The sequence below is a fragment of the Heloderma suspectum genome, chromosome 2 (genome assembly GCF_057233095.1).
Source record: "Heloderma suspectum isolate Gila_16-S chromosome 2, 16-S_ref, whole genome shotgun sequence".
Lineage (NCBI taxonomy): Eukaryota > Metazoa > Chordata > Lepidosauria > Squamata > Helodermatidae > Heloderma > Heloderma suspectum.
In genome coordinates, this window is record NC_139459.1 from 188829303 (window position 1) to 188844654 (window position 15352).

Genomic DNA, 15352 nt, shown 5'->3' on the forward strand with positions numbered 1-15352 from the left:
AAAAGTACAGATGACTTGGAAACACAAACACAAAGGACCTTGCTCTTTTACAGCTTGACACTTTTTTCCATTCTACATTCTGCTGAAGGACAAAAGTGAAAAAGCTACTCAATTCGTTGAAACTGCATGTGTGTATTTTTTAAGTGAAGAAATAATATTTGGAACTTTAAATACCCCCAAATTATTGGAAAATGTTTTAAGGCTTTGCTTGTAAGCATTTTAATTTATATTCCGATGTTTGGCTACATTTCCAATTACAGATGCATGTAGATTCAAGAGATGAAGAAATGGGTGTAAAATGATTGAATTTGACATGTTGATTCTACCATTATTGCTTTTAAAGTCATCAACACTTAATGAAAATTATCTCCCAGAGCAAAAATGTTATTCTTTCCAAAATACATAAGCTTGGATGCATACTTAGTCTTGCTTAGAGTAAATCCATTGAAATTAATGGGACTTAAGTTAGTTGTGATTGACTTGTCCCATTAAATAAAAACATCAGAACATAAGAAGGGTCCATCAAGTCCAGCATTCTCTTCACACAGTTGCCAACCACCTGTTGACCAGGAACCCACAAGCAGGACATGAGCGCAAGAGCACCTTCCCACCCATGTTCCCCAGCAACTGGTAGGCTCAATGCCTCTGGTACTGGAGGTAGCATATAGCCATCAGGACTAGTAGCCATTGATAGCCTTTTCCTCCAGGAATTTGTCCAACCCCCTCTTAAAGCCATCCAAATTGGTGGACATCACTATATCCTGTGGTAGCAAGTTCTACAGTTTAACTATGCGCGGTGTGAAGAAGTACTTCCTTTTATTTGCCCTGAATCTCCCACCAATCGGCTTCATGGGATGACCCCAGCTTCTAGCATTTTGAGAGAGGGACAAAATGTCTCCCAGATTTCAATGGGTCTGCTCTAAGCAAAACTAAGTCTGGATCCAACCCAAATTGTCAGAACCAAATGCTGAAATTTTGCAGAACTTTGATTTCATACAAAATTGTGTTTCAGCTGTTTGTTTTTAAAGTCACTTATAAGGGAATGCAATGCTTCTTAGCTATTTTACAGCACCAATGATGTTCTAGGAACTGTACAGAGCATAGAAAAAAAACATGGTCCCTCCTGGAGGGTTTATCATTTACAATTACCCCAATCCACCCAAAGAGATCCACACGAGAAAGCAGGCTTCTATCCACATATCACGCTGGAACATGGAAAAGAACCCCAGGGCTAAACTACACAGTACGTTCAGAATGCAGTGTGTAGCTGATCCTGCCTTTTAAAAACTTTAGTCTAAATGCACAGGACCCCAGTCTGGACCACTGAACATGGGTTGGGGGTGGCTGGGTTAAACCTTCTGCTTTAGCTGCTTTCTCACCCTAAATCCTGCTCCACTGCTAAATAAAGAAAAAACTTAATTGGTGCCAGCTGAGGTTTTCTTTCTTTACCTCCTGCATTTCATGTAGCATGTAGATTAGCCCTCATCTTAAAAAAAAATCAGGCTATCAGAGGGATATTTCTGGAGCCAATTTCTGCATTGGTCTGCATGCATTCCCACAAGCCTGTATATTGTTGGTATGATGAAAACTCCTACACATGACCAGATTAGTGGCCTCTTTTGCATTAGTTCCAGCAAACTGTCAAGCTTAATTTTCAAAAAGCTATTGCTCATGGGAACTGGCTGCTAGAATTTTTGGCTACTTCTTTGATAAAATCTGACTTTGGGGGCTAGCCTTTCCATACAGGAGGATGAAACAAAGAACATCAGGCAGCAGCATTAGAAAGGGGAGACAGATGAAGGCATGAATTGGTGTCTGAATGGGGCAACAACTTTTTAAATGTTGCTGTTATCAGGTGAAGGCAAGAGGAAGGTAAGCGCATCATCTGAGCTCCACTTCAGGCAGCAAAGGATTTTGGGTTGGCTTGTTTCATGAAGGCTCGTTTGTTTTGTGCTATGGCCTTTGGGTGCAGGGCTAGCCCTACCATGAGGCAGAGTGAGGCAGCCACCTCAGGCAGCAGATTTAAAAGGGCAGCAAATTTAATTTAATTTAATTTAATAAACAAACAAACAAACAAATTGTTAGCTATTCAGTTTGCTACCATTGTATTTTTACTGCTAGAGATTAGGAAAGGTGCTTGTGGGATTTTCTGCCTCATGAGCCCAAATAAAGTGCCTGGCTTTGTATCCTATGCACCTTGACTTGGCTGGGTGAGGGGCACCATTTGCTGCTCCGCCTCAGGCAGCAAAATGCCTTGGGCCAGCCCTGTTTGTGTAATTAAGTTACCAGTAAATAAATTATACTTACTAGGTAAAATCCAACATTGTTCAAGCACTATGGGACTTTCTTCTCCTCCCCTTTTCCCTGAGTCCCCCACAACCCTCCAGAGCAGATTTCTAGGATGCAAGGGGGTGAAGGAATCACCCCCCCCCCTTGTTCTGCTGTTGGAAGCCATTTCATCCATGGGAAGAGTTAACTGGATACCACACTGAGTAAACAAATCTGATCTACAAGAGACGGACAAGATCAGAGGGAAGCAAGAGACTTGCACATGAGTGTGGATGAGGCAGGGGGAGAGAAAACTGTAGAACAAGTATGGTGAGGCATATGAGGTTCATGGATGTTAAAAGAAGGGAGGAGGAATAAGAAGCAAATTCATGAACAGAGATGGAGAAGCAGGGAGAAGAGAAATGTTAGCTGTGTGCTTCAAACTGAACACATGACCTTCTAAAGGCCCCCCCTTAAGATCATTAAAGATGCAATCCTATTCATGTTTAGACAGAAAGAAGTCCTACAATTCCTCAGCTGGCTGAGGACCGCAGGGAGTTGTAGGACCTCTTTTTTGTTTAAACATCCATAGGATTGCACTCTACATCCAGGCTCTAAAATTACCTAGCTGCGCCACTACATGATACACACACACACACACACACACACCCCTCTGTGTTTTTTGTTTGCTTGGGTTTAAAAAAAATAGAGATGACAAGCAACCTCCAGAATCCCCTTAAAAATCACATAAGAGCACAAGGCTTGGCATATATGCGTAGTCATACATGGCCAGACCTATGTCAGGAGCGCTCTGACGGCTTCTCCCAATAGATTCCAATAGCCAACTCAAGACACAGATGAAAGGATTTCTTTTCAAAGCTTTAATCCTTTTACAACTTAATGACTCTTTCAGATGCTAATCATCAGCGACTAAGCAATAAACAGCAGAGTTGCCTATGCGCTGAGTAGGCAGTTGATTCCCGTTTGAAAGAGAGTCACTTGAAGACCCAGGACTTATGGGCTAGGGAGAGATCCTCCCTCTTTCCCTTGGGTCCACGGGAGCCGGCCGTTGCTTGCGCGCCAAATGGGTGCTACGCCTCCTTTCCATGCCCTCCATCGCTCGTTGCTGTTTGCATCTGCGTCAAGCGTCTAAGAAGCCCCCCTCCCGCATTCCCTCACTACCCGGGTCGCTCTCTATCTCTGGAATGCCAGGAGGAGGCATATCTGCCAGGTGCTGAGCCTGTGAGGGATGAGCTGGCCCCTCTCCCACGGATAGCTGTTCCTCCTCAGAATCCGAACTGCTCTGAGGCTCTCTGGGCTCAGTTTCCACCCTGACAACCTGCTGGCACACTGCAAGGAATTCTGGGGTGCAGTTCTTAGATGGCACATTGCTTTAGCAGTATCTCAAATGACTGCTGAAGTTGAAGAAGGGGCCATAGCTTAGAGGCAGAGCACCTGCTTTGCATGCAGAAGGCCCCGCTTTCAATGCCTGGCATCTCCAGTTAAAAGGATCATGTACCAGCAGATAAGAAAGAGCTCTGTCTGCCTGGGGCCATGGAAAGTCACTGCCAGACATAGCTGACAATCCTGGATTAGACAGACCAGTGGTCTGAGAAAGTATAAGGCAGCTTCCTGGGTTTGTTTTTTCTGCTAAGCCAGCCCTGCTCATATCCAGCTCTATTTTTATTTTTGTTGTTGTTGTTGTTTTAAATCACAGTTAAAGGTGTACTTTTAATTTATAAATCTTAACATGTGTTTATAAGATGTTGGCGTCTCACCCAGATTAAACATTAGATCATGATTACTGAACACATACACGGAACAGGCCCAGAATTGGCCTATTATAAGACTTGCTTCCCCTTCATGGATCACTGCCTTGTTGTGGTGAAGGGGCTTGCGTAACTCAGTGAAGCCATAAGCTATGCCGTGCAAGGCCACTCAAGACAGAGAGTTCTGACAAAATGTGGTCCACTGGAGAAGGAAATGGCAACCCACTCCAGTATTCTTGCCAAGAAAACCCCATGGAATGTATCACAAGGCTAAAAGATATGATGCCGGAAGATGAGCCCCTCAGGTCGGAAGGTGTCCAATATACTACTGGGGAAGAGCAGAGGGTATTTCCAAGTAGCGCCAGAAAGAGTGACGTGGCTGGGCCAAAGCCGAAAGGACACTCAGCTGTGGATGTGTCTGGTGGTGAAAAGAAAATCTGATGCTGTAAAGAACAATATTGTTTAGGAACCTGGAATGTAAGATCAATGAATCAAGGTAAGCTGGAGGTGGTCAAACATGAGATGGCAAGATTGAACATCGACCTTTTGGGAATCAGCAAACTAAAATGGACAAGCATGGGCGAATTTAATTCAGGTGACCATTATATCTACTACTGTGGGCAAGAATCCCTTAGAAGAAATGGAGTAGCACTCATAGTCAACAAAAGGCTGGGAAAAGCAGTACTGGGGTACAATCTCAAAAACGATAGAATGATCTCAGTACGAATCCAAGGCAAACCATTCAACATCACAGTAATTCAAGTCTATGCCCCAACCACTGAGGCCGAACAAGCTGAGGTTGATCGGTTCTATGAAGACCTACAACACCTTCTAGAACTAACACCAAAAAAAGATGTCCTCTTCATCATAGGGGATTGGAATGCTAAAGTAGGAAGTCAAGAAATCACCGGGATAACAGGCAAGCATGGCCTTGGTGTACAAAATGAAGCAGGACAAAGGCTAATAAAGTTTTGCCAAGAGAACACGCTGTTCATAGCAAACACTCTTTTCCAACAGCACAAGAGGCGACTCTACACATGGACATCACCAGATGGTCAATATCGAAGTCAGATTGATTATGTCCTTTGCAGCCAAAGATGGAGAAGCTCTATAAAGTCAGTAAAAATGAGACCTGGAGCTGACCGTGGCTCGGATCATGAGCTTCTTATTGCAAAATTTCAGCTTAAATTGAAGAGCGTAGGGAAAACCACTAAACCATTCAGGTATGACCTAAATCATATCCCTTATGAATATACAGTGGAGGTGAGGAATAGATTTAAGGGATTAAACCTGACAGAGCGCCTGAGGAACTATGGACGGAGGTCCGTAACATTGTTCAGGAGGCAGCAACTCAATCCATCCCAAAGCAAAAGAAATGGAAGAAAGCAAAGTGGCTGTCTGATGAGGCTTTACAAGTAGTTGAGGAAAGAAGGGAAGCGAAAAGCAAGGGACAAAGGGGAAGATATATCCAACTGAATGCAGAGTTCCAGAGAATAGCAAGGAGAGATAAGAAGGCCTTTTTAAATGAACAATGCAAAGAAATCGAAGAAAACAACAGAATGGGAAAGACTAGAGATCTCTTCAAGAAAATCGGAGATCTCAAGGGAACATTTTGTGCAAAGACGGGCATGATAAAGGACAAAGAAGGCAGGGACCTAACACAAGCAGATGAGATTAAGAAGAGGTGGAAAGAATACACAAAAGAACTATACAGGAAAGATCTGAATGTCCCTGATAGCCATGATAGTGCGGTCACTGAACTTGAGCCGGACATCCTAGAGAGTGAAGTCAAGTGGGCCTTAGGAAGCATTACTAACAGCAAAGCTAGCGGAGATGACAGTATTCCAGCTGAGTATTCCAGTGTTCAAACTACCGTACAATTGCGTTCATTTCACATGCCAGCAAGGTTATGCTCAAAATCCTACAAGCTAGGCTTCAGAGAACTACTGGAAGAACTACTGGAAGTACAAGCTGGGTTTCGAAGAGGCAGAGGAACTAGAGATCAAATCGCCAACATTCGCTGGATCATGGAGAAAGCAAGAGAATTCCAGAAAAACGTCTATTTCTGCTTCATTGACTACGCTAAAGCCTTTGATTATGTGGATCACAACTGTGGCAAATTCTGAAAGAGATGGGGGTACCAGACCACCTTACCTGTCTCCTGAGAAACCTGTACGACAGTCAAGAAGCAACAGTAAGAACCAGACATGGAACAACCGATTGGTTCAAAATTGGGAAAGGAGTACGACAAGGCTGCATATTGTCGCCCTGCTTATTTAATTTATATGCAGAGTACATCATGAGAAACGCCGGGTTGGATGAATCACAGGTGGGAATTAAGATTGCCAGGAGAATTATCAACATCAGATACTCAGATGATACCACCCTAATGGCAGAAAGCGAAGAAGATCTAAAGAGCCTCTTGTTGAGCGTGAAAGAGGAGAGTGCAAAGCTGGTTTGAAACTCAACATTAACAAAACTAAGATCATGGCATCTGGCCCCATCACTTCTTGGCATATGGAAGGGGAAGCCATGGAAGCAATGACAGATTTTATTTTCTTGGTCTCCAAGATCACCGCAGACGGTGACTGTAGCCATGAAATTAAAAGACGCTTGCTCCTTGGGAGGAAAGCTATGGCAAACCTAGACAGCATAGTAAGAAGCAGAGACATCACCTTGCCGACAAAGGTCCGTCTAATCAAAGCTATGTAGTAACGTATGGCTGTGAGAGGGAGCTGGACTATAAGGAAGGCTGAGCGCCAAAGAATTGATGCTTTCGAACTGTGGTGCTGGAGAAGACTCTTACGAGTCCCCTGGACTGCAAGGTTAGGTCAAATCAGTCAATCCTAAAGGAAATCAACCCTGACTGCTCAATGGAATGACAGGTACTGAAACTGAAGCTCAAATATTTTGGCCACCTAATGTGAAGAGGAAACTCTCTGGAAAAGACCCTGATGCTGCGAAAGACTGAAGGCAAAAGGAGAAGGGGACAGCAGAAGATGAGATGGCTTGATAGCATCACTGATGCAATTAATATGGACTTGAGCACACTCCGGGAGAGAGCGCAGGACAGGAAGGCCTGGCGTGCTATGGTCCATGGGGTCACGAAGAGTCGGACACGACTGAACAACAACCAACAACAAAGACTTGCTTCTTTGTAACCGGAGTCGTACACAAGAGAAGCAGAATGATCAGACTTTGTCATGTTTTAATTTAAGTGTTTAAGTTTGTACAGGATGCACAGCCTACAACTCACTGAAGCTGGAGCACTAAGTCAGTTTTTAAAACATTATGTTTATTGAGTTTGAATCACATGTTCTCAATGTAATTAATGAGAAGATAAAATATTACAACTTTTTCAACTAACAAAACACATACATTACGTAGGAACTCTAGTTACAATTAACAGGAATCACAGGAGTTTTAATATATTAATAACCTTAGATTTATCCACAGATGTTAATCAAGGATTTAAGATTTAGCTGTAATTATCTAAATGTATCTTTCCATGCCTGTCCATGACATGCTGGTGGTTTTCTCTGGGAACCTTGTTTGTTAATAAAGCACTAAGTCAAACTCAAATGCCCACTTGTGCAAAACTGCCCCCCCCAACCACCCAAACATCTGAAAGATATTTTAGGGGGCGTAGTACACCTGCTATATTTCTTCTTTTATCTTCCATAGTCTCTTTCCCTCAAACATGCCAGAATTCTGCCCCCCAGAATAAACACCACTTGACTCTTTTTGCCAAGCATCAACCCAGAGTCTTTCACACGATCTTCTCCCCCTCTGCACACAAAAACAAATTTGTTTCTTCTTTGTTGAGAAATTAATTTGTGGAATTCCACAAACTTAGATGGTTTTAAAAGAGAATTAGACAAATGTATGAGAGGATAAGGGTATCAATGGCTACTAGTCATGGTGGCTATATGGAACGTCTATGCTGAAAGGTAATATATGCCTCTAAATATCAGGTAGGTGCTAGGGAGCAACAGTTCCACAGTGGCAGATGGGTCTTGCCTTCAAGCCCTGCTTGCAGGCTTCCTGGAGGCATCCTTTGGAAGCGGAATGCTGGATGTTTGCTCAGATAGAGCAAGACGCGTCTTCCACAATTATACAGGAGACCATACTGGTCTGAAAAGCAGGTTAAGAAGATCTTAAAATCAATTACATATATTATAGCTTCTTTTAAGGCAGAACATACATTGCAGGATGCCACATTTTCTGAATGTTATCAGAACGTTATCTCACCTTTCCTCCAAGGAACTCAGGGTGGCACTGTGGCACACACTCCATCAGTCTTGCCATGATTCTCTTAAAGGCAGCTTAGGCCAAGAGATGGTGGATGGCCCAAGGGTACCCAGTACAGGTTAAGGCAGGGGTAGGAAATGTGGTGCCCACTGTGCCACTGGGTACCTTTCTTGGTGCCCACCAAGGTGCCCTACCCCTCCCACTTAAAGAAAAACAAATTAACCATTTTCTTACAGGCAACTAGGATTGCTGTGAAATAGGTTTCTGTTGGCGCTGAAAACTGGGTTCAAAAATTACCTAGTTTGTTGGGGCTCAGACCCCACCTCTGCCTTATGCTCAGTCTTTTGGGCAGGTTACTTGTCCTTTGCCACACCTCCCACGGCAGTCATTTTGTGGTGGTGCCCAGGACAGTTTCTCAAATTGCCAAATGCACCAACGACCCCAAAAGGTTGCCTACCCCTGGGTTAAAGCTTCCCTCCACCCCCACCCCCACCCCCGCCGCCATGATCGTGATCAAGATCACTGTCCCCTGCTGCTAATAGCAGCGCAGGAACTGTGCTCTGTTCTCCATTGCCCAGCAGATGGCTGATCAGCTGCGCAATGGGGAAAAGTGAGTGGAGCTATGCGGGCCACACAGAGAGTGGCCAAGGGCTACATTCAGTACATTTGGTGGCACTTAATCTCTGGCAGAGTCTTGTTATTGCATGGCTCCTAGGTTTAGTTATGGGGAAACAAATTCCTCAGTAACACAAATACCTCTTTGTCCTCCTCACCACTGCCCCAGCCCCTGGTTATCACTGACTAGCCACAATCCAGAGGAAGTCAGGTTCCTCAAACACACTTACAAGGGAGCAAACCCCTTGAATACAGTGGGACTTACTTCTGAGTAAACATGCATAAGATTGCACCATGAGCGAAGCTTCAGCCTCACTGAACTCGATGAGATAACTGAAGTCTCATCAATTTAAGTGGAAGTTGAAACAAAACTAATTTTCTTTGGATAAGAGTCATGTTTTTCACTGGTCAGTGTCTGATAATTTAATTGCTTTAAAGTTGCTTTAATTCTAAGTTCGCATTCTACTAAATGTCACTCTGTATCATTACTATATTTTATTCCTCTTTTTAATATAAAAGTGGAACAAAAAGGACTCTCCAAAATATTTTGCAAAAGGGGTATAGTACAGACTAGGGATGGCCCACCTCTATATTCTCAGGGGTTTCTATATCCTTCAGACTGTGGTCTTGGATCTGGAAATATATCTTGTTGGACAAACTGACACCCCCCACCCCCCGCGCAATGAATGGTTCATCTCCAGCCTCTATAATAAAGTAAGCGTCATTTAGCAATAGGAACTTTCCAGTTTTGAAACACTACCCAGATATAAGTGTGTGTGTGTGTGTGTGTGTGAGAGAGAGAGAGAGAGAGAGAGAGAGAAGCTATATTACATGCAATTTACATTTAAAATCCAAAAGAGAAACATAATATTGACGTATGGAATATCTCTGTTTCTTACAAGTTGAAGATATGTTTTTATTTTCCTTGTGTGTTAAAGAAACTGAAGACAAATTTAACTGAAATTTGGTGGGGCCACTTAAAATTGTCCCAGGGTCTGAATCTGCATGCTGGCCATGTCTTGTATAAACATTGCATCTAGTACTTCATGAATATTCATTCCTCAGAATTATTGCAATTTTGCCTTGGCTGAAAATTCGGATTTTATTTTAAAAGTTAAGGCTGCAGTCATATGGCCTTTTGCCCGAATATAAGCTCCATTGATGATGATTCTGCCTTTTAGTCAAATGGGACTTACTTCTGACTTAACATGCAAGTCCTGTTTTATTATTTATTTAGTACATTTATACCCTGCCTTTCTTCAATATGGAACTCAAGGCAATGTTCATGTAGTTCCTAGGGGGTCTCCCATCCAGGCACCAAGGAGACCCATATCTACTTAGCTTCAGCAAGTTAGCTGCATGATGTACCCTCAAACATACCCTGGGACATATGCGTCAGAATTGCAAAGGGATAGGAAGAACATGCCTCCAGCTGCTGCAAGAAAACAAGAGACTGGCTTGGTAGTATGCGTTGGATGGGCTTTGGGGAGGGGCCATCGTTCAGTGGCCGAGCAACTGCTTTGCATGCAGAAGGTCCCAGGTATCTCCAGTTAAAAAAAAGGATCAGGTAGCAGGGGATATGGAAGGCCCTTCCTTGAGAGAGGCTGCTTAGGCAGATGCTGAGCTTGAGCTGGCTGGACCAATAGTCTGGCCAGGTACAAGGAAGCTTCTTTTGCTTCTAAGGTTTGTCCGTCTCTATTTGTGGTGGGCCCGTTTGAACAGGAGATGAGGCATGGATGTTGGGTTTTAACAGGAGATGAGGCATGGATGTTGGCCTGCCAGCAAATTGCCACTCAGAGGAGGCAAGCGAATGAGAAGGGAGAATAGTTGAGAGAAAGGGGGAAGATGAACAATTAGGGGTGGATTTGCCCTAAGGAATGCTGGATGCTGACTCCCCATTCCATACATTAGCCATGTTTTATATATAGCTTATTTCTAAGGTCCCAAACATGCTGCCCGTAGGCCTTTCCTTGGTGCCCAGCAGGCTCCCTGCCCCTTTTTAAAGATGTTAAGGAAAACTGAGCGGTTGCTGTGCTGCACAGTAATATACCAGCCTCCAGCACTATATTTTAAGAATGCCCGGGGGTCTAGAGGCATTCTTAGAAAATTGAAATGGGGGGCAGTAACAGCCCAGTGGTTCATTCTGAAGTGCTCCCAGATGCCCAGAGAAAAAGGTAATTTGGGGGGCTGGTGGAGAGTATGATATGTGTGTGATTTGTCTGTTCATGTGCATATGTGGGCACATGCATATGTGTTTTACCTGTTTTTAAAGTTGGTTTTTGATGAGGTGTGATAGCTGGTTTGTTTTGGTGTATTTTACCTGGGTGTTTTGCGTGTGTGTGTGTGTGTGTGTGTGCTTGATTGCCTGTTAGTTTTCCTCTGAGCATCACCGGTTTGCCTTCTATGAAATAAGCATTTTGTTGTGCTTTGTGGGGGGCAAATATGTGATTTGGCATTTGGGGCACAGAACCCATCTCCGCCTTGTACTCTGTTCCTTGGCTGAGTTGCTTGAGCCTCATCAGCTTGCCCTCTGTGAAATGGGTGATGGAGCAGAAAACTGAGTTCAAAGGACTGGTTTTGTATTTTGGAGCCCAGCCTCCACCTATGCCTTGCATTCAGGTTCTTGGTCAAGTACTTTTTGTTTTAGTGTCATCAGTTTATCTTCTGGGAAATGGATATTTTGTGACCCACCATGGCAGCTATTTTCTGGGAGTGTCCGCAACAACTAATTGTTGTGAGCCACCAGAGAAGTTCGGCTATTGGGCAGTATAGAAATGTAATAAATCAATAACCTCTCAAAATTCCAGATGGGGCCACTGTCCCAAAAAGGTTAGAGACCCCCTTATTTGACTGTCATTCCTATTAAGCTAAATATTGTGCCAATGCAGGGACTGGAGGGGCAGCAGAAGAGAGGAGAAGCATGTATCCATATTATCCTACTTTAAAAAGAGATCTACTGTTGAAAAACAAATATAAAAGAACCAGAGACAGAGACAATTCTATTGTAAAATACAATTTGATTTTTATTGTTTCTAAATTGGGATTAACAGACAGGCCTTTCCATTTCATCTGAACACAATCACCTGGGAATACCAATGCCAGCTTCCACATTCAAAGTCTAGGAAGAGTCTACACCTTCACTCTTTCACCCAGTCATCTTTCTTCAAAGATGCTAAAAATGGTACAGAAACCAGCAGTGCACTTTAAGAAGGAAAGTAGGAGAAGTCTCCCATGGACAGGCAATTTTGTCCCCTACATCAAACAAACAGCTTTTAAAGTGTAGTGTGCTCATAAACACCCAGTTCCCACAAGTCCAGGACATATTTTTCCTTTGGATTCATCTATGTTTTGCATTAAATTGACAGTGCAATTGCTAAACAGCTACAGGTAAACAAGAGGTACTAGGGTTCATGGTCAGTCTCAAGGAAGTCTTTAAAAAATACCCCTTTCCGCTGAAAACCAAGGATAAAGTATATCTAAATATTTTCTTAATGGCATACAAAACAAATAATGGAAACAAAGTTTTGCTCCAGCAGGCAACTGTAACTAGCAATGTCCAGAGACAGTTTACTCCAGCCCCTACCCCTGGTGGGTATTTGTGTACATACACACACACTCACTCTCATTCTTGGCTTTGCATCATCTTAACTCCTATTTACCAAGGTGATTGTGCAGGCATGTACACAGCACCCATTTCCTCAAGGGATGCAGCTTCCTATGCTAGTCTTTTTTTCTTTTTTCAAAGAAAAAGGCACATTAGCGGCATGCCTGGCTCATGGCATTGCAATGCATAATTGACGCTACAGAAGGATCTAGAGGAAAGGCAAGGCAAGGACCTTCTTCTAGTTCAGGAAGTCAAACCATGCTGAATACAAAACCTGGGCCGGTCACCATGAATCACACAGACAGGTGAGGAATAGGGTCAGGTTGAAGCCTTCTGGATGCTGGACTGCAGGGTGCAGAGGGGCTGAAGCGGCACAGCCGGTCCCTGGCACTGGGGTCATAAGGAGGTGTCCAAGCAAAGCACCACCCTACATTATTCCTTTGCATGAATCCACGAAGTGACCTCCTTTCCCAATTCCACTTTTCTTTGGTAGAGGGTTAAGCTGCCTAGAGGACATGGGTCTTGTTCCTCTTCAGTGGAACTAGCACTGATCTGCAGGGTGCTGGTGAGAGTTCCCAAAGCCTGAGGTAAGGCACTGGCCACAGCCTGTGCAAAGGACTGAGGATTTCAGTCACGCAGCAATGCTGCACTCCAGTGTTTGCTATTTTAAATGCAAGCTAACCTAGTGAACCTTTGGGAGCAGCAGTTACTCACAAACCACTAGCACCTCCGTGCAAAGAGCTTTAAAAGAGCTGTGAAGCACAAAGACTCTCACTCAAGGCCTTTATGATGCAGTTTCTCCTTCCAAAGCCCAGTGCTGTCCAAATATGCATTTCTTATGTTACAGAGATTAAAGTCATTGTCTTTGGCATCAGATATTTTCTAAACTACCCTGCGGACAAGTTATTCCTTAGGACAGGCTCTGTAGCTGGTTTCTTCATCAAGGTGCTACTGTTCTACACTGCTCACAGCATATGAATGAGGGAATCTTTTTTGATGTCGCATCTTACCAAAGGCCACTTTCTATTTACTGCAGAATAAAATCACCAATGTTGTCCGTCTCACAATATGGAGCTTCAATTAACAATACGTACGGTACTCTAAAGAGCAAACATACCAGCTTGCAACTTTTACTAAAAAAAAGAAAAGAAAAAGTAGATTCACCAAGGTTTGCTGTGTCTGTTTAACCATTCCACCGCAAAAGGCGCGGGAGTATTACAGGCACGCGTGTGATTATGCAGCCTATTTGAATGGGTCCTTTGTTCTCCTCCGTGAATTTGTCCTCTGATTTTTGGATAGCAGCGTAAGAAAACAGAAGCCTCCACAGGAAGTCCCTGGAAACAGGCTTTGCTCATGCTGCTTTGGCCTTTGCTGGTTTGCTTAGCTAAAGTACCAAAGTTGATAGGGATCTGTAGGGTTGCAGGAAGCCATGGAGGGATGCTCGCCTCTTGCAGACAGACACTTGTTAGATGCCATATTTTTAAGCAGGTGATCCTAAAAAAAGTAAGAACATAAAGAAGTGCTTTGCTAGATCATGCCAAAGTCTCCCCTGTCCCCATACCTCCAGGCTCTAACAAGGATGACGTGATGTTGATCGTCTTCCCCTGTTGTGTCCTCCTGGAGTGTTGTATACAGAGGTTCTGTACTTGGGAGGTTCCAGTAAGCTTACAAAGTTCCTTATTCCCAATGGGAATATGTACTTTTCCAGGCTGAACCAAACAGCTTCCCTCCTGAAATTCACCCTCCATTCGCAGGAGGTAAATTTGGGATGACCATTTAATTGATTTTGGGGGTGGGGAGAACATATTTGCAATGTTTGGGCAGCAAGGAGGCACACTTATCATGGTGACAACTTCCTAAATCCCCCCTCCATCTGGGGAGGGGAACATTATTTCATTGACAAGAGAGAAGCCCTTTTGGGGAGCCACCAAACAGCGGCTGCCATTTCTCTCCTGCCTCTCTGAAGAACTGCATCATGCCAAGGGCATTTGGTGGCAGTGGCGGGGATGGTCTTTGATTTGACATTTGCCCTCTAATCTGGATAAGGGATTTTTTTTTTTAAAAGAAGCCTCCATTTGGCTGCAGCACCATGGTAAGCACACCCCACCACTACCAAAAAATGGCAAATATAATCTCCCCATTCATAATATTGCCCCGTTTCCCTTCCCCCACTGAATTAAGCTCACCATGATTTTTTAAACTGATGATTCTTAAAAAGTCACCCACAATAATGGCCAATATCACTCTTTGTGTCAGTGACAGAGGAACCCCCACTCTGCTGCCAACAAGCAAACAGCATTGTGGAAATACACAGCCCTCTTCTCCTCTCCCACTTTTCCTTTAAGGTAGGTAAGGTCAAGGGCCCTAATAATGCCAAAAAGGGATTCTCGGAGCTTCTGCAGAAATGGAATCTGCTGTTGCCGCTGCAAACTCTGATAGAGCTGCCTGGTGTAATAGATCCCAAGCCCACCCACTGCTGCTGCAATCAGAAGGATCACTCTGTTATCCAACAGAAACAGCAGAATGGTACCATCCTATGGGCACTTTGGCCAAGCCAGGCCATAGCCATAGCAGGAGGAAGAGATAGCTGGCTGCTAAACAAATATCCTCCTCTTTGAAGGTTCTTCCTTCCCTAACTAACACCACCCAGAGCCATTCCAGCAGGCCATAACAGAGGGAGATGGGTGGGAAGCAGGGCTATTCCACCAGCCCTGCTGAAAGGTGATTTAACTTTTTTTTTTCTTCCCTCCCCATCCCTTTTTCCTCCTGTGTCATGTCTTTTTAGACTGTAAGCCTGTGGGCAGGGACTTTTTGTTTTTAAACCTGGTTTGCATATAAGTTGCTC

General features: G+C 43.8%; 1 protein-coding gene across 3 annotated transcripts in view; it reads right to left on the reverse strand.

Annotated features, from left to right (window-relative positions):
* Window positions 1-10608: 10608 nt before the first annotated feature.
* The window catches only part of GALNT6 (polypeptide N-acetylgalactosaminyltransferase 6), a 71615-nt gene continuing 66871 nt past the window's right edge, over window positions 10609-15352 (reverse strand). For all 3 annotated transcript variants that reach the window (XM_084836881.1, XM_084836883.1, XM_084836882.1), the window contains one exon: window positions 10609-14001. In XM_084836881.1, coding sequence (XP_084693007.1) covers window positions 13888-14001 — 114 coding nt within the window. In that variant the 3' untranslated portion in view covers window positions 10609-13887. The remainder of the gene's footprint in view (window positions 14002-15352) is intronic.